Source organism: Eubalaena glacialis, chromosome 13, assembly GCF_028564815.1.
Source record: "Eubalaena glacialis isolate mEubGla1 chromosome 13, mEubGla1.1.hap2.+ XY, whole genome shotgun sequence".
Lineage (NCBI taxonomy): Eukaryota > Metazoa > Chordata > Mammalia > Artiodactyla > Balaenidae > Eubalaena > Eubalaena glacialis.
Genome location: NC_083728.1, coordinates 56,484,166 through 56,503,558, shown reverse-complemented (window position 1 = coordinate 56,503,558; position 19,393 = coordinate 56,484,166). Strand labels below are relative to the sequence as shown.

At 60.1% G+C, this 19,393-nt stretch overlaps 1 protein-coding gene across 1 annotated transcript; it reads right to left on the bottom strand.

Annotated features, from left to right (window-relative positions):
* Positions 1-6,806: 6,806 nt before the first annotated feature.
* Positions 6,807-7,904, bottom strand: SSTR5 (somatostatin receptor 5). The gene has a single exon (XM_061209099.1). The coding sequence runs from the start codon at positions 7,902-7,904 to the stop codon at positions 6,807-6,809; it is 1,098 nt and encodes a 365-aa protein (XP_061065082.1).
* Between the last annotated feature and the right edge of the window lie 11,489 nt (positions 7,905-19,393).

The following is a 19,393-nucleotide window of genomic DNA, read 5'->3' as shown; positions in this document are numbered from 1 at the left end:
GAGGGGGCTTTCTGTCAGCAGCCCACACCAGGGCCTGGGCCTGCAGCCTCCCTTGAGGGCTGTGACGGTCCCACCAAGGCTGGATCTCGGGCCAGCTCTGGACCAGGAAGATAGGGGCTCCTGGCGTCCCAGGTGTGAGACCCTCGCATGCCACGTGCAGGCCCTACAGCCCCATGAGGAAGCTGAGACTCAGAGGCGTGGGTCCCTGAGCTCAGGCCTGGGCAGGGCAGGCCTGTGACTCCAGACCCCCAGCACAGGCAGGGGTCTGTACCACAAGATGCATAGCATCAGGGTCTCAAAGGGATTCCTGCCCCCAGGAGCCCCAAGGCCCGACTAGGCCCAGCCGTGGCACATGGCAGGTGGCAGCAAGACTCTGGGGGGCTTGTTACAGCCAAGGGGTCGGGGATTGGAGTAGGACATTCTGACTGGTGAGGCCCTGGCCCCACTAGAGACTAGAGGGTGCTGGGTGGGACCTCGGGAAGCCGGAGGGAAGGCTGGGACCCCTCCCCCCATCCACATCCTGGGACCTGGCCCCTCCCGGGATGCTGAGTTGGGCTGAGAAGCCTCAGGCTGCACTTTGGCCCTTTGGCCTGTGTCCTTTTATGGCTGGAATAGCTGGACACGCCCAAGGTGCTTGGCAACCATCAGGGCATCAGGAGCCACTTTGGAGCGCTAATGGGGGCCGTGGTGGCTGGGAAGTTTCCACTGTAGAGATAAAGGTGCCCGAACAGGAGTGTGGGGGGTTAGAAGGACCCCAGCGTCCCTCTCTCCTCCCAGGTCCTGGACTCCCCTGCCACCCTGACAGGGACCCAGACCCACTGCGTGATGCAGGCCAACCTGGCCGGGTGGGGCCAGGAGAGCAGCCCCTGTCCAGCAGCTCCAGACAAAGCCTGGGCTCTTTCTGGCTCCTTGTGTGGCCTCAGCTCCCCTGTCCGGCATCAGGGTGCAGAGCCCTCCATGCTGCACTGGGCCCTGAGGGTGCAGGGCCGGGGTGGGCATTCCCGTGAAGGCTTCAGACCCCATGGCTGCTCGGCCTCCCTCTCACTCACTCTGTCCACGGTGCCTGGAAGGGAGGTGCTGGGGCAGCTTGGCTGAGCCTGCCGGGACAGACCCTGCTCCCAGCTGCTGACCCAGGAGAGCAGAGCAGGTCAGGCCAGAGGGTGTCTGACCAACTCCAAATCCAAGGGCACCTCCATGCTCAGAGAACCAGGGGCGGGGTGGGGGCTCCCCTTAGTGTGGCCGAGAACCCCTCGGAGGCAGCCAGCCAGAGCCTCAGAGCACAGGGATGTGCCAGGGGACACTGTGGGTGGGTCCAGGGCAAGGCGGCAGTGCCTGCATCCCCCCAGCCCAGGTTTATTTAAAAACAGTGACTGAGAACAGGGTGGGATGAGGTGAAGTCATTATCTCTGCAAAGTGATGAGCGGCCCGAGACTCAGAAATCCACGTGCCAGGCTGCTGCCCTGACCGCTTAGGAGATGAGAAGGGAAATGGCCCCAATCAGAGCAGCAGCCTCCAGGCACCCTCTGCGGGGCCTCGGTGGAATCAGGACTGGCCTGCTGCGGGAGAAGAAAGCTGGAAAAGACTAGAATACAGGGCAGCCTGAGAGATGGATCCTGCGGGAGCCAGTTTCCCATATCAGTTTATCTATTTGGTGGAATTCCAACAAAACACCCATTTTTAAAACTTGGGTGAAATTCATATACCATAAAATTTACCATTTTAAAGTGAACAATACAGTGGCATTTAGTACATTCACAACGTCGTGCAACCCACATCTCTATCTGGTTCCAGAACGTTTTCATCACCCCAAAGAAATCCCGAACCCATGAGCTGGCACTCCCACCCCTGCCCCCAGCCCCTGCTTTCTGTCTATGGATTTGCTGCTTCTGGACATTTTGTGTAAGTGGAATCACAAACTCTGTGGCCTCTTGTGTCCGTCCGTGTTGTAGTGTGTGCTGGCACCTCACCCCTTGCCACGGCTGAAGGGTACCCCACTGTGCGGACGGACCACGGTTTGCCTGTTCACCTGTTGATAAACATTCAGGTTGTTCCCACCGTTTGGCTATTGTGGGCACTGCTATGGTGAACATCTGTGTATAAAACCCATTTTCTAACTTTGTAAAATAGTGTTGAAGGGCGCTTGGAGGAATGGGTAGGCAGGAACCAGCTCAGTTCTGTGTGCTCTCTTGGACATGAAAACAGATTTGGAAGATATGCTGATGAGTGCAGTGACCACCAGGCAGACAACAGGAACCCCCAGAGGCCGGTCACCCAGGGGACAAGAGCCCGAGGTACCAGCGGGGTTGGGATGAGGGGGCGTTTGCGTTCAAGGGTCACCTCATGGACTAAAGCAGGTATCAGTGAAGTAAAGAGTTGTCAGCAATACAACCATTAAAAATATGTGGGACACACACAACGCACAACAGCCAAAAAGTGGGAACATCCAGGTTATCTATTGATGATGAACCGATAAAGTGTTGTTGGTCCCTCCATACACATTTTACGGAGTGTGTATTGTACCAAAACTAAAAAATACATGGGAATATTTAGCTAATTTCTGGATGGGAAAGACATCTCATTTTTTTTTTTTTTTTTTAAAAAGGAGGAATTTCCCAAGCAGAAGAGGGATAGGTTTGATTTTGTAAAAATAGAAAATATTGTTCTACATCAGTCCTGAAGCCAAAACTCACGACGCTAGGAAGTGCTCCTGCCTTGGGGAGAGCGAGGGTGGGGTTCCTGCCTTCTAACGAGCCCCCAGATGGATGGAGAAATCTTGAGAGGAGAGAGGAGATTCATCCGTGAAGGAAGGAGTGCTCCTTCTATACCGACCACCAAGGGCATCGCGTCCAGATATTGTTTCCAAGCTGCCTGGTCACCACCATCATCTGTGTCCCTCAGGGAACCCGTGGGCAAGGCCTCGTGGGCCCCAGCAGGGTGGCTCCAGAGGACACATGGGCAGACAGGTCCACTGTCCAGAGGGCTGAGAAGGCCACAGCCATGGGTCAGGAGGAGACCCCAGCAGCGCAGCTCATGGAAGCCTTGGTCCCCTCCCCTTTGCATCAGCAGCTACTAGATCCTGCCTGGTCCCAGGCACCCTTCAGCATGGCCCCTGGGGGCTCAGCTAGGAGGGAGGGTGGGATCCGGGCTCCAGTGTGGGGAGAGGTCGGGGGACTCTGGAAGCTGACCCTCAGCCTAGGGCCACCCTCTCAGGCCTGATGACCACAAGAACACGGACCCCTACGAACCAGGCCACCTTTCAGGTGCCCAGCAATGGGAGCCTGGCAGCGTGTGGGAAGGGGGAGGGGAGAGGGTGGGCACTCTGTCCCCAGAACGGGTGCTGCCTTCGGCTGCAGGAGGGCCGTGGGTCTCCTTGTCCTGATAGCCCCATCCCCCACCCGCCAGGGGGTAAGACTACCCACCCACCACTCTGCAAAACGTCCTTTAATTAAACCCTCCTCAAACTGCCCAAGTGGAGGGGACACCTGTTTCCTGGGGGGCGGGGGGGAGGGTGGGACAAGTGGGGGGTGCGGGGAGCCACTCGGGGTGGGAGCAGAAGGGAATCATGGCCAATCCCCACTGCCCAGCGGTCAGGTTCCTCCATCTGGAGAGCCGGCCCCTGTGGATGGCACCAGGAGGACCATGCCCCTCCCCCTCCTGGGGCGCCCCGGCCCCTACACCCACAGGCCCGGCGCCCTACACCCCGCAGCCACGGTCAGCCATCTGTGCAGATGTCACGGAAGAGAGTGGCTGAGAAAGGGCCTCAACCCCCCTCCACAGAGGCAGGGGCCAGGGGAGGGAGGTTTGCTCGGGCGGAGACCCTGCCGGCCCCAGTGTGGGGCCCCACGCAGATGGACCCCCCAGACCCCCATCAGTGCGGATACGACAAATGCATAGCTGTCACCACCACGTCCAGATATGCAGCCTGAGGGAGTGGGGAGGGGGTGGGCCTGGGACAGGGAGGAGCAAGGGCCCTGGAGACGGGTGAGAGCTCGGGGAGGGAAGGACAGAGATGGGGACCCCAATCAGGTTCCTGGATAGTCACTGGACCTTCAAGGTAAGGACCCCAACTGGACAGAGCCGCCATCACTCAATTATCAATCAATTATCACATCAATCACTCAGTTATTCATTCAGCAAACACAATTCAGGTTCATGGTGGCCAGACCAGCCCTCAGGAGCCAGGATGGCATGGGCCAGTCTGTACAGGACAGCAGCGGAGGGGAGGCAGCACAGTAGGGCTGGGATCCCCCATCAGCCAGGATGGAGGGGGGTCATGGACCCAGCAGTCTCTCCAGGTCCTCAGCCCACCCAGTCCTTGAAGTCCAGGGTTCTGCTGGGGCCATGACAGGTGACCAGCCAAGACCCTATTCTCAACATCGATCACCTCCCTGACACCCCCAAAGGGTATCTCAGCTCTCAGCCCCCAGATTCCTGTGGGAAGTTCTTCCTGGTGTCTACCCATGGTCTGCCCTCCTTCTGTCCCAAAATACCCAAGAGGGTGGACCCTTCCTGACCCTTCCTCGGGGCCCTACCCAGGGCACCCCTCGCTCAGCCCTCAGGGTGGGCCAGCCTTGGTCTCCCTCACTGTGGGGCTACAATACCAGCTCTGCCTGTGGGGGCTGTGCCTCCATCACCCGCCCCTCCCACCCTGCAACCCCCTGCCTGGAAAACAGCCCCCCCATCCCGATCCCAGAGGAGGCCTCACCCTGCCCCGCGGGCCGGATTTCCTGAGTAAGGTCACTCTGGGAGCCACTGGAGCCCAGTGGCCAATAAAACCCATCGATGCGGAGAGAGAGACAGTAAAGCAGGTCAACCCCAGAGGGCATTTGCTCTCTCCGCCCCCCGCCCCACTCAGGGCCTGTGGACCCGGGACCTGCAAGCAGTGTGGTGGCTCTGTGGCCCCCGCAGCTGTGCCAAGCCTGTGCTGGGTGCGGAGGGCAGTGGCGAGGCCAGGCTGCATCCCCAGGCCCACCGTGCCATGTCCATGGCCCCCTGGGCTCACGTTTCTCCTGGAACACTCCTGTCCCGGCTTCCCTACAGGCTCTCAGGGGTGCCTAGTCCTCACTTCCTCCCATTTGGTGTCCCACCCTGGCCTAGGGCTTCAGGGACTGTCCACCCTGGCCAGTCCTGGTCACCAGATCCCACCCAGACCCAGGGTCCATGGGCTGCCTGGAATCAGTTCCTCCACCCACTGGGTCCATCAGGCTCTGGGCACACACACAGGCACACACATGTCTACACATGCACTCACACACAGGCACACACTCACAAGCAGACACATGCACACGCATACACACCCACACGTTCACACATATATACACACAGGCACATGCACGCACAGAAGCACATACACACACACACTCACACACAGGCACACATGCACACACACTCACACCCCTCACAGGCAGGACTGGTCAGGTTGCTGCTGGTGTCTGCAGTCCCCACACGGGCACTCTTGGCTGGCACTACCCTGGGGAGGGAGCTCAAGATGCCAAATCAATTGGGAGAAATTGACCTGGGCAGATATTTCTGAGCCATCTGCTTGCTCCCCAAAATTATTCTGAGTGGATGCACTTTGCATCCAAACCCAGGGGTGGTGGGGAGTGGTTGGTTGAACGAACCTGTTTCTCCCAGGCACCCACCCTTCCCTGGGATGCTGGTCCCCCTAGGGCCGGGCGGGGGTGGCTTTAGTCACCAGCTCCCTGTGACTCCAATGCCAGGCTTTGTGGCCCCCACCCCCGAGATGGAGCCCAGGAGTGGCGGAGACTCAGCCTGGGGCTCAGGAGGCAGCTGCGTTCCCACTTGACCAGGGACGGGGGGCAGGGGCCGCAAACGAGCCACCCACTCCCCGCACCCACCAGCCATGGAAGAATCAGATGCATCCTCTGCATCCTCCAGGGCCAAATCCTAACCCTGCCACCCCCAGGAGGCAAGCCGGGGCAGGCCCAGCCCTGTCGCTCCTTTTAGCCGGCTTGTGTACACTTTTCCCTGCCTTATCATCTAAGTGTCCCGCTGCCCACTTCCAGCTGGGTGTTTGCCTACCCCCATCCCAGCCGAGTATGATCCACTTGCTCTGATTTGCACTGGCTTCAATCGGCTCCAGGGACAATATTTGCTCTGGGAAAGAGTCAAACATTTATTCTCTAATTTATTCAGGGAGCGGTTGTCAAACACAAGCGCCCTCATTATGTGATCTCGTTTCCAGGGCTTGGCCTCTGTCTGGGGTCCGTGCCGAGGCCCAGGTAGCGCTGACCCAGGCTTTCCCCTGCCCAGCACGGCTCTGCCTGCTCCCCGCTCCCTCCTGGGGTCGGCATCCTGCTCTGGGCCAACTGAGGACAACCGAGTTGGGGGCGGCACTGGGCAGGGCTGTCTCAGATGGGGGCCTGCGGGTGAATGACCCCCACATTCTGATTCTTCTCCTTCCACCCTCGCAAAGAGGCCCAGGCACCAGGGAGCCCAAGGCCTTTCTGAGCGAGGCTGCCAGGGCATCTTCTCTGGGACCCGTTTTCGCGCCTGGGGGGTGGGAGGAGCGCATTTCTTGGGGGTGGAGAGGACAGGAAGCCGAATTCCTCCAGGGCCTGGCATCTGCATACGCCCCACTGGGCCTGGGCTCTCCAGTCTGCTATTTGCCTTGGGAGGCCGCTCCCCCCACTGCTGTCTGGCTATTTCTCCTCTTCTGCTCCAGTCCCCCCCCTTCTCCGGGAAGGAAAGCAGAAGAGGTGGCAGTGGGTTCCTGTACCCTCACCTGCCCCCCACCTCCCACCCAGAACGGCCTCTCCCAGGGTCCCCTCCTGCGGCCTCCACGCTCACAGCTTGCTGGTCTGCATGAGCCCGTTGGCCTTGCAGCTGCGTGTGGGCAGCATGGCCTCCTGCAGCCGGCTGCTCTGGCCCGGCCGCGGCTCCGTGGCATCCGCATCCTCAGTGCCGTAGCTCTTGCGGAGGCACAGAACCTTCCGGAAGCTCTGGCGGAAGTTGTCAGAGAGGAAGCCGTAGAGCAAGGGGTTGGCGCAGCTGTTGGCATAGGACAGCACGACCACAAAGAAGTAGGCGCCGGCGGAGGCGGGCTCCTCGGGCAGCACAAAGGCCAGGTTGACGATGTTGACGATGAAGAAGGGCAGCCAGCAGCCCACGAACACCAGCACCACCACCACCACCATGCGGGTCACCTTGCGCTCTGAGCGCCGCCGCGTGGAGCCCACGCGCATGCCCGACGCCTTCAGCTTCACCACGATGAGCAGGTAGCACAGGCAGATGACCAGCAGCGGCCCAAAGAAGCCTAGCACGGACGTGTAGATGATGAAGATGGCGCCCCACAGGCCCACAGGCTCCGGCCAGCTGAGGTTGCAGGTGTTCCACCCCTCCTGGATGTCCGCAAACACCACCAGTGGCAGTGACATGACCAGAGAGAAGGCCCAGACCGCGGCGCTGGCCAGCTTGGCCACCCGAGGGCGGCGCCAGCGGGCGGAGCGGATGGGGTGGACCACGGCCAGGTAGCGGTCCACGCTCATGACGGTCAGGCAGAAGATGCTGGTGAACTGGTTGATGCCGTCCAGCGTCATGACCAGGCGGCAGAGCACGGGGCCGAAGGGCCAATAGGAGATGGCGTTCTGCGTGGCCACGAAGGGCAGCCCCAGCATGAGGAGCACGTCGGCCACAGCCAGGTTGAGGATGTAGATGTTGGTGACCGTCTTCATCTTGGCGTGGCGCAGCACCACGTAGATGACCAGCGCATTGCCGCCCAGCCCCACTGTGCACACCAGCAGGTAGAGCACGGGCACCACCACCGCCCGGGCGCCCGGTGAGGGCACCAGCCCCGCCAGCGTCCCATTCTCGCCGCCGCTGCCTGTGGCTGCCGAGGAGGCATTCCAGCTGGTCAGTGGGGAGGCCGGGAACAGAGGCTCCATCGTGGCCGCCGCGGGCAGGGCAGGGTGAGCGGGAGCGCCAGGCGCATCCACTGCAAGAGAATGAAGGACACGGAGCGACTGACCAGGAGGGTGTCTCCCCTGCGCCCAGCCCCACTGGCCCGGGAGGCGCAGGATTACCCCACAGCGCCGGGTAAACACGATTACTCATGTTCAACTGGGCTGGGAATCACATTAAGCAAATTGTTTGGAAAACAAGCCCAGAGAGGAAGGAGTAGCAGGACAGCTGCCGTGGGGGCAACGGGCAGGCGGCCCTGTGAGCCCAGACGCCGTCTGTCGATACCACGATGGCTCCCAGAGACCTGACCGTCCCTCTCCACCCCAATGCCCCCCTTCCCGGCTCACCCATGGCCAGTCTCGAGTCTGTGGCTGGCACCGTCTCACTGAGGCCTCGTGGAGTCCTGGGGGTGGCACTGATACACCCAACTCGCAGATAAGGGACTAAGGACGGTGGGAGTCACCTCCCTGGGGACTCGCAGGACAGGTGGAGAGGGGTGGGGGAGGGATAAGGAGGCTGAAACATCGGCTGGGCACCGCAAGCCCAGGCCAGCCCAAAGTGCAGTGACACCGGCCAGGCCCGCTCTCCTAGGTGACCCCAAAGCTGGACTCTGGGTTGCCTCCTGGAACCATCTGAGGGTGCCGGGCCTTCCGTGTGGCTGAAAAACCAGAACTCAGGCTGCAGAGGCTCTGCCAGCGTCCAACTGGTGAGCCACGTCCGTGTCACCCCAGCAGAGCCCCAGCCGCATGGCCAAGAGGAGCTGGTTTCCCTGCCCCCAACAGCTACCCGCCACAGCACGGATGTCACTGGGCCAAGGAGACGACCAGGGACATAGATGTACATGCTCTCGGGCGGGTCCATCACCCCCAGCCCAAGGACAGCAAGTCTGAAGCCCCAGGCAGAGGGCACCGAGCGGGAAGGGGTATATGAGGACCCCACACCATGAACAAGCAAACACACGACAGGCAGAGACGAATTACAGCCTGAGCCACTGGCCAGGAGGAAATGCACGTGTGCGTGTGTGTGGCGGGGGAACAATATGGGGAGGGTGGATGGAGGGAAGGCTTCAGGGGTGATGGGGTTTTGTAGAGAAAGAGCCAAGGCAAAGATGGGGAAATGGCATCTGCAGGTCAAGGTGATGGGCACACGTGTATCCATTATATTGTTTTTGTACTTTTCTGTTTGTTGAATTGTTCATAAAAACGGTGATGCTCAGGAGAAAATAAATACCTCCATTGATGAGAAGGAGAGGAGGAAGGGAAGATGGGGGCTGACACCTCCGGCAGGGGATATGGGGCTAGCAGGGAGTGTAAGTGCCCCCAGGGGACCCAGACAAGGGCCTGAGCGGGGCTGGAAAGGGCCGTAATGACAAGCCAGGGTCAGCTGACCCCCAGTGCCCCCAAGTCACCTCAGCATAGAGGGTATACCCAGCGGCCGCCAGGCCCGGACTGGGGACCCCAGGGTTGGGGGGGCAACTGAAATCTTGTAGACAAGGGGGCAAAATAAACAACTCTGACACAACGACAGGGAAAAACCCTCTGCTCCCGATGGGCGGACACACCCGGATGCTAACAGACACTGGGAAACACGACCCAGAAAATCAACAGTGAGAAGGTGGATCAGTGGATTTGTTTCAGGTGAAATAAAAGTAAATGACCAAACAAGTGTGCTTAAGATATGTTTAAAAATGTTTAGAATCCTCTAGGTATGGATAAAAATATTCTGAAATGAATTTGGCTTCTGTCTAAGGAGTAAAATGAACAAGTGTCTATTTTTGAAAATTACAACTCTTGGGTGTGAAAAAAATCATCATTTGGACAAAAAAAAGCCCCACAAAAGTCTGGACACAGATGAAGAGAGAATGGGGGAAACGGAAGAGGGGCTGAAGGACTCCCTCGGAGCAGGTGCAGAGGTGGGGGTGCAGAGGCATCTGCAGAACTGACTCAGGGCAAGAGTCCTGCTCAAAAGGGAAACCCTGTCCCGAACAGGATAAAGAAAAAATGCAGCAGCGTCAGAGTCAACCTACAGAGCGTCGGGGACGAAGAGAAAACCCTGAAGAACGCAGACGGGCTGGCTGGACGGAAACCCAGAGCAGTGCGGGTTAGGACAACAGGTTCCGTAAGCGGGGGGACCTGGGGGAGCCGGGGGAGAGAGAAACACTGTCACCCCTGGAATCCCCACCCGGAGGAGGCTTCCGGCTGGCCTGAAGGGGAAAGAGACCTTTCTCTGTGCGTTGCTGGATTTGCTGGTCCAGGTGCTGAGCACACCTACTGTATATCATGACCTGATATGAGGTGTGTGACAAAAATTCTGTTAAAAAAAAAGGCCAAGGTAGGCTGCCAAGGGATGACGCATTTCAAGACAAAGCTGGCGGCGGGTGGGGGTGGGGGGGACTTGCCCGGTGGTCCAGTGGTTAAGACTCTGCACTTCCACTGCAGGGGGTGCAGGTTCGATCCCTGGTTGGGGAACTAAGATCCCACATGCTGCGAGACGTGGCCAAAATAAATAAATAAATAATAAAAAGATTTTTAAAAATACAAAGCTTGGGGGTCCCTTGGGCTGTGCTCTGGGTTGGGGGCAGGGGCAGGTGGGGCTGGTGCCCAGTTGGCAGGAGGGACACCCCGGACACTCCGAGACTGGACACCTGCAGGCTTGCTCTGGTGGGTGGGAATTGACCTGTTGACCTCTGTTCCCCAGGGCCTGGCACAGAGGGGCCCCCTCACATTTTCAAAAGAAATTAAATGTAAAATAATGTTTAAAGCTCCCTTGAGGTGCTAATGGGGAATGAATTCTAGAAGGACGCTGGTCTGGAGACAGCCATGTGGATCGTGTGGGCATCACGGTGGAGAGTCCTGGGGGCTACACCCTCTCCCCAAAGATACCCAAGGCGGAGGCTTTCCAGGGGCTGGGTGGAGAAGACGGAGCTCGGACGCACCTGAACGTGAGTTTGATTCTAAATCAGATGAGCACCTTGTCTTCAGGAAGCGGCCAGGTGCCCCTGCTGCCCCGAACCCAGAGGGTGCCGAGCACACTGCCAGGTCCCTGCATCCCCCCAGATACCCCAGCGCCTGAGTTAAACTTCAGAGCAGTGAAGAACAAAATTAGGTTGATCTTGCCGCGCCTGCCTCTTGGAATGTAATTCTGCAAGAGCCATCATTCAGAGAGAGCAATCTTCTTAGTCACAGAAATCACACGCTCGTGGGGAACTTATTCCTCCAGCCCTTCCCCTCTGCGGGTAAGGGTGGGGGGTAGCTGTGGAATGACCACGGGCCAACACTGGGGCTTTCTGACCCAGAGGCCCCCACCAGGAAGGGACCACCTGCCCACTGCTGTGGCACAGGGAATAGAGCCCACCCCCTGCCCCAGCCCATCCCCACACACTGGCCAAGGGGTCTTAGGTAAGTCACACCACTTCTCTGAGCCCTGGCTCCCCATAATAGGTGACACCTACAAAGCCACTGAGCAGAGGAAATGAGTCCAGGCACACAGTGGCGCTCAATAGCTGCTGAGATGCCCGACACATAGTAGTGCTTAATAGCCGCTCCCGCTCACATGCCCCAAACAGCCCAGCACCAGGAGCCCTGGGCTCTGTGGAGAATGTGCCAGAGCCTCCCCAGGGGGCCTGGGAGGGGACCTCAGTGCTCAAGTGTTCCATGCCCTGGGGGAGGATCAGCGTGGTCCAATCCCTTCTAGGCTCACCCAGTGTGAGGTCAGCAGGAAGGAGCCGGCCCTGCAGCACAGGGGCAGCTGTGGAAGCCACCGAGATCGAGGCTTGCTGGTCCTGGGGCCTCACCTGTGCAGAGTGGGGGCAAATGGGCGGGGGATATCGTGGCTAAGAGGACAGGCCTCAGCACCACCCAAGGGCCCCCACCCAGGCCTGCCTCCCCTAGGACGGCCTGGATCATGGGTGCAGCCGATGGCAACCCCCACTCCTGTCCCTCCCCTGAAACACGCTCCATCTGTCCTTAAGGCAGCCTTGGTCTGGGGTATCCCTTCCCCATGAGGGGGAAACTGAGGTGAGTGAGGGTGGGCTCCGTGCAGCAACAGGGAGGCCAGGCTGGTAGAGCCCCCTCCTCAGGGTCTCTGCAGGGTCTGCATGCCCTGCAAGAAGTTTCCAAAGCCACATTCTGCCCCCAGCGCACTTTCTCAGAACTCCCGGTCACTATTTCACTGGGAACCAATGGTGGGTCATTGTCATCAGTGCCAGCGACCACGTCTGCCCGGGAGGCTCCCCGTCCTCCCCTCGAGTGGCTGCTGTCCCCAGGAACCTGTTCTCTTCAAAAGAGGCTCAGACTTTCAAAAGGTCTCACACTTTGGGTAGCAGGGGCTCTCCCACTCGCTTTCTCCCCAGAACCCCAGGCTGGCAGGAGGGGCAGGGACAAGGCAAGTGGGCAGGTGAGGGTCCCACCTGGACCCTGGGTGGGGAGATAGCACACAGGTGAACTTCCAGGCCGCGTGCTCCCTTCTGGAGAGGGTGGCCCCCAGAGCACAGGTGCCAAGCCCTGGACATGCCAGGGTTCCATCCCCAGCCGCCAGGGCCCCAACCCCTCTACTCCCCAGTGCAGGGTGAAGCACTCCGGGAACCCCAGGACCAGGCCCCCTGTGCTCTGCAAGGCAGGGCCCTGGAGCTGGACGACACTGACTGCACTCTTCCCACAGCTCACAGACCACCGCCTCTCCTCTGCCAGCACCCCCCACCCAGGGGCCCCCGCGGCTCCTGTGCCCTCCGCGGTCTGCTTTTTCCGCACCCACTCCAGCCACAGCCTCCTCGAGAACCCTCCCGGCTGCGCCGCCCACCCTCGCCAGCCCCTGGGCGAGCCCCGCTGCGGCGCCCTCTGTGGGGAGGTCGGGCCGGGAGAGGCGCGGTGGGCAGAGCCAGAGCGGGTCGACCCAGTCTCCCTGAGGTTTCTGCCCTGACTCTGGCACATCGGGTCCAGAGGCGGGAGGATGGCGAGGGTGGGGAGCGAGGGAGTGGGAGAGGATGGCGGCCGAGACTGGGGAGCAGATGGAAGGGGAGGGGAGGGACTCAGGACGGCGGCAGGAGAGCTCCAGGAGTGCCAGGGCGGCGCAGGGCTGCGCGCAGGGTGGTGAGACCCATGGAGAGGGTAACGGAGATCTGTGAGGGACCCTGGCGAGAGCGGAGGGAAGGGGCGCGGGCGGGGATGCGGGGGGCAGGGGCGCGCAGCACTCACCTGGGCGGGGCAGCCCCTTCGGCCCTCGGGGAGCCAAGTGCCCACGCTCCGCTGGCTCAGTACTCTGGGCTCCGCTCTGGGGCTCGGGGTGCTGACGGGGAGGCGGGGCGCGGCGAGCGTCGGAGGGAGGTGGGGGTGCCTGGGGCGGGGCTGGGGGCGGGCACTCGGCTCCCCGCGGGGCCCCACGCCCAGTCCATCCTCAGTCCCTTGCTCTTCCCCGGGCCTCCGCAGTTCACCCGCAACCCTTGTCCCGTAGGCGGCGACTCCGATGACAGCGGCACTCCCACCTCATTCTCTTCTGTCTGCTCTGGCCGCAGACCCGAGCTTGGGGGGTCCTGCCCCCAGAAGGGGTTGGAGGGGACTCAAAGTGCCCTTCCGAAAGTCTGAGGAGGATTGAGGAGGGGCCCTCACTCGGGGTGAAGCGCTGGAGGCTGACTCTGACGGATAGAGTGGGGCTGTGTCCGAGAGATGGGGGTCAGGACGACGGCCAAGGGGCAGCAGGTGGCCACAGCTGGCTGGGTGGCTCACTCTGGGGTCTCCCCTTAGCAGACATCAGAGTCACCCAAAAGAAGGCATCCAAACGCAGGTGTCTGCCTGTCACGCCCAGGGTGCTGACTCCACAGGTGGGCAGGCCTGAGAATCTTCATTTCTGCCAAGCTCCCAGGTGATGCTGCTGCTGCTGCTGCTTCAAGGGCCGCACCTTATCAGCCAGTGATTTTAACCAGCAGTGTTGAGCACCTGTGCTCCATCAGGCAGGGAGAGCTGGGTGGGGGTCTGGACATTCCCTCACCAGGATGCAGCCCCCAGCACCCTTACCCTGCCCCCATCTGGGGGAGCTCAGCTCTGGTTGAATGAAATGAGCTGCTCTCAGATGATGGCTTGACCCCCAAGACACCAGGACCCTCACCCAAGGGGATGCAGGCAGCCATGGGCTGCATGTGGACAGGTGGGGACAGCGTCACGCTGCCCCTGTATATGGAGGTACTGGCAGGTCCCTCAACAGGGCTGTGTGCCTAGACCCTTTCTTTTCTTCTTCATGGTTTTCTGTGATATTACATTTTCTACAAGGAGCATGGATTATGATTTAATCAAGAAAAAGCACCTAGAGATCTAAGGATCCCAGCCCGGAGGCCAGTGCCTCTCTTCACACAGGCTCCCCTTGGGGAGACTGGGCTGCTCCCTGGAGCACACAGTACCCCCTCCCCAGCCAGACTCAGACCCCCATGCTCAGGAAGTCACCAGCCTCCCTTCCCCCACCCCAGGCTGTCTCCCACGTGTCCCCCAGCTCTCTCTCTGAGGAAGCTACACAGACCCCACCCCCATGGACATGAAGCCAGGAGCCCAGCCGAGGGGAAATGGAGTTGGGGAGTGGAAAACCACCCCCTCGGAGTGCAGCCCTCCCCTGTAGTCCCTGCCAGTCTGTCCGAAGGCTGAGGAGTCCTGCTGGCCATCAGACGGGCAGCTGCCAGCCTGGCCTGCAGATGGAGGCGCAGAGGCCCACAAGGAAGCTGATGTCTCTCCTGATGACCTGCTGGGAACAGCGGCTGCAGCAGGACGGCCCACGCTGAGGTCCAGATGTCCCAGGTGACTGGTGCAGGAGGCCTTCTGGATGGGACGAAGTGGCAAGCCAGGGCCAGGCTGCATGTCCTGCTTGGCTGGCACATGCATGTGGCCTGTCGCATACTCAGCAGATTCACACACACCCTCTGGATGCGTTTAGGTGGGAGACACAGAGTTCCCCGCGTGCCCAGGTGCCATGGCTGCGCAGGATGGTGCAGATGCTGCTACGGACAAAACAGACAAGGCCGTATTCTGTGAGCTCCAAGGCTGGCAGAGAGAGGGGTGATAAACCAAAAATAATTTAATGGATGTACTTTTAGACTGTCATAAGTGGAGAGGATCAGGGTGACGGGAAAGAGAGCAGTGGGGACAGGAGGCCAGGGAGAGCCTTTCCAAGGCTCACTGTCCTGGGTGCAGGGTCATGTGGGGGGGTCAGTGCCTGGCACACAGGGGGGACATGTCCCTGTGAGTGGGCAGGTGCTTGGTCAGTTACAGCCCAGCATCAGGCTGGGACGCCCCTTACACCGTAACATCTGTGGGGTGTCTCACCTGAGCCCCTCTGGGGGCTCCGATTCCAAAAAAGAAAAGATGCCTGGAGAGGTGGTCAGTCCACCCTGAGGCTGCCTTCCCCTCCCCTGTTGCCCCCGCTCCAGGCAGGCACCCCCTGGCCTCTGAGCCCTGGTTCTGAGCCCCAGGAGATCAAGTGAGGTGAAGCCCTGAGACACTCTGCAGAGGTCACGCCAGCACCAGTGAGGAGGGCAAGGATTAGTGGCAGCCGGGAGCCATGGCAACGGGACAATGCCCGAGGGACTCCCCAGGGATGACCCCCAGACCCCTCCCACAGGAAACCCACCTTTGCTGTAGCTCTGCTGTGGCCTGTGATCCCCCTTTCCAGAGGCGGAGGCCAGTGGCTGCTGGATGCAACATCCTCCCAGCCACTCTGCCCCTGCCTGTACTCAGGCACCAGGGCTGAGGCTCCCTGTAATTATTCAAAAGTGACGGAGGCTGACTCCAGTTCACCTGGAAACACCCTGGAGCTGGGGCGGGTCTTGGGGGGCTGTGAAACCCTCTCCATCCTCCCGCCGAGCTGGCCTTCCCTCCGCTCCTTGGATGCTGCATGCTGCCTCCCACCGCGGAGCCTTTGCCCTGGCCACAACCCACCTCCCTTTCCCCACCTGTCAGCTTCAATGCCCCCTCCTCCAAGAAGCCCCCTGGCTGCTCCATGCTGGCTGTTTGTCCCTCAGCCACCAGCACTCCCAGACCACGTCCCCCTGGCAACGTCCTTCCTGGTTGCAGAAGGTGTGAATGCTGGTGAGTGAGCATCTGCAGGCGCCACGGTGGGCTCCCCGGGAGGCATGGGGCCTTCGGTGGGGGCTGAGCCCCTAGGGACCTGGGAGAGGCTGGGCTGACCCTCCTGGCCGTGGGCTCAGGCTTCAGTGGGCGCTTTGTTAAGATGCGGCTTCCCTGCCTTCGGGTTGGGAGGTGGGGTGCGGGGGGCTTCACCCCAGGGCTTAGTGGGCATCATGCTGTGCTGAGCACCCCGGACGTTCAGGGTGCAACGGGGACCAGAGAGCCAGCCCCTGGGAAAGGGGAAGGGAGGACGAGGAATCTAGGTGGAAGACACTCTAGGAGACTTGGCATCCACGCTGGTGAGAAAACCTGCACCCCTGGGGGTCACTGGGACACCCCCACCCCCACCCCTGCCAAGGCTCTTCCCTCACTTGCTGGTTGCACCACCCCAGTGAGGCTGCAGGCCCGCCCTGCGCACTCTGATTGGCTTAGCTGGGAGAGGGGCAGAAACCTGGGGGTGGGGGGAGCCTGGCCCCACCCAGGCCTAGTGAAGGAGGTGGAGCCCTCGGGTCAGTGAGTCCAGAGGGTCAAGATGGCTGAGTGCCGTGGCCAGTCCCCCAGGAGGAGGGCCTATGCCTCCTGGCCTGGCCCCACTGCCTGCACAGGTGGGCCCCTCCCCAGCCTGCCGCTTGGGGGCGGGAGAGCAGAGCTCTGCAGGTCACAGCTCTTCATCTGAAGGTGGGGACACAGGCTTGGAGAGGGTGGCGGCTTGTCTGGGCGCAGAGCAAGCCTGGGCACCCAGACTGGGGCCTGCTCAGGACACCCTGCTGTCCCTCAAATGGAGGGGCTCTGGCAGGGCCTGGGTTATCCTGGAGAGGCCTCTCGGGGCGACTCAGCAGCCCCCTCTTGCCAAAGTCTGCCCATAAGGGGGACTGGTCCTCCCCACCTCCTCAGGCCATTGCTTCTGGGGGCTGCAGGCTCCGCCTGGGCGGGGGTGAGGCAGGGAGCAGCTGAGGCCCGTCCACATAGGCTGCACGGCCATTTCCAGGGCCACCCTGCCCATGTGGTGTCGGGTACAGCTGTCGGCACTGACTCAGTGGCGGGTGTGAAGGCCTCCAGAGGGAGGAGGAAGGCACGAGCTTCCAAAATTAGCAGACATGCAGTGGGGGCTGGCGGTGCCTGTTTACAGATAGTGTCATTGATCAGCAGAGACTCGCCAAGTGCCTGCCCTGAGCCCGGAGTGTTTGGGGGACAAACGTGCAAGCACTGGCCTCCTGAGCACAATGAACAGAGGTTGTCCCTTTTCCTGAGGTCACCGGGAGAAGGTGGCAGAGTGGCATCCAACCCTGCCCGGTGCCAAGGCCGTGGGCTTCCCTTGCTGCCTGGCCAAGGGGGTAGACGGAGGTGCCGGGGGAGACCTGAGGTTTGGAGCCCAGGGATGAGGAGAGAGCAGTGTTGGGACAAGAGATGGATGACACACCCAGACTGGGGATGCTGTGCGCCGGGGGCCTGGGTCCGAATGGGGGAGACACCGGGAGGCGGTGATGCGCCCACAGAGCTACAGCTCCCCCTCCCCACGCAGACTGTAGGCTGCATAGACCAGCCTCCCCTGTGGCCCTGACTGGGTTTGTGGATTTCGGCTGGTTCCACCTGCAACACCCTGAACCCCCAGGGGCAGGGACAGGAAATGCCCAAAGGCCGGGGGTGGGGGTTCCAGACATGGGGAGCTGCTGGTCGGCAGGGCCTCCTTCCAGCGGTCTGGGGTCAGCTCGTTGGGGTTGAGACTGAATGTACAAAAGGACAAGAGCCAGCCACATGTGACAAGACCACAGAGGTGTGGTCTCCTGTGGTCTGGAGGCCAGAAGTCTTCAATCAGGGTGCTGGCAGGGCCACGCTGCCTCCTAAGGCTCTAGGGGAGAATCTGCTTCCTGCCTCTTCCAGCTTCTGGAGGTGGGACAGTCCTTAGCATCCCTTGGCTTGTGGCTGCATCCCTCCAACCCCTGCCTCTGCCTTCACAGGCCCCTCCTCCGGGTCTGTATCTCTCTGCATCCTCTTTTTAGAAGGATGCCCCTAAACCCAGGATGAGTTCATCTTGAGATCCTGAATTACATCTGCAAAGACCTGATTTCCAAATAAGGTCACATGAATTTGGGGGGGATGCTTTTCAATCCAGTACACAGGGTGAGCATGTTATGTCTACAACTGAGTAAGCGGGGTGGGGTGGGGGAGGCAGCTGGCAGCCAAGGGGCCGCCTCTGTTGGAACCAGAACGTGAGTTAAACAGGACAAAGACAGTGGTGTCCTGAGAGCACACGTGGGCAGGGACCCATCCCAGCCTTTCTCACCCGTGTTTCTTCCCACATGAGCCACCACCCAGTTACACCGAAACGATGGTGCAGAAGGAAGAGAAAGCACCGTAGCCCCTTTCCTCTGTGCCACCTTGCTCGCCGAAGCAGAAGGTTGCAGAGTGTGTGAATTCAAGGGTGAAATCAGCTGCCTGAGTCTTGGGCGGCGTTTCCACTAACCTGGTGACAACAAAACACACATGCGCCAACTCACCGTGAAGTAGGAATCATGCAGTTTGGGTGGTTTCACTGAAGAGTGAAACATCTTACAGCTGCGTTTACAACGGACATCACACAATACAGAGATGAATGGTAAAATTCATGTTAATAATTTAAACTTAAAAATTTTCCTCACTTAGAACAATATTAAATCACCAGTGAAAAGACCAGGACAAATCGTCAGAGACTGAAGAAGAAAGGAAAACATTTTCTGTATTAGTACCATTCATGGCACTTTTCTCCTGATTTTTGGTCACGGGCCCCGCCAATCATGTAGCCAGGATACGCGGTCCGTGCCTGGAGCCTCTCGGGGGCCTGGGCTGAAGCTGACCTCCCCACGGTGCCCTCCGCTCCTCCCCTGCCCTTGAGGACACCTTGGAGCCAGCCTGGAGGTGCCCCAATCAAGTGCAATTTAATAATCCAGTGGCCACAATGCCATCCACCCAGCAGATGCCAGAATGACGTGGGGCACTCGGGGCAGTGACGGACTGCAGGTTCTGTATCCAAGATGGGGGTGACGGACACATCACCCTTGGCCTTTGGCCTTTAGGAGGGGCTCCAGGGAGGATGGGGTCTAGGGGGACAGGGTGCTGGACAGAGCCTGGGGATGGGGGCTCCCACTGACACTTCCATGCCCTGCCTGCTGTGGCCTGGCTGCAGCCGGAAACCCAGGAACTGGCTCCTTGTCATCTTTTTTTTTTAATTAATAGACTTTACATTTTAGGGCAATTTTAGGTTTACAGAAAACAAAGCAAATAGTACAGAGTTCCAATATTCCCCCTCTCCCTCTACACAGGATTCCCTCTACTATCTTGCATTTGTGATACGGTTGTTAATATTAATGTTACAATGATTGATAATATTGATA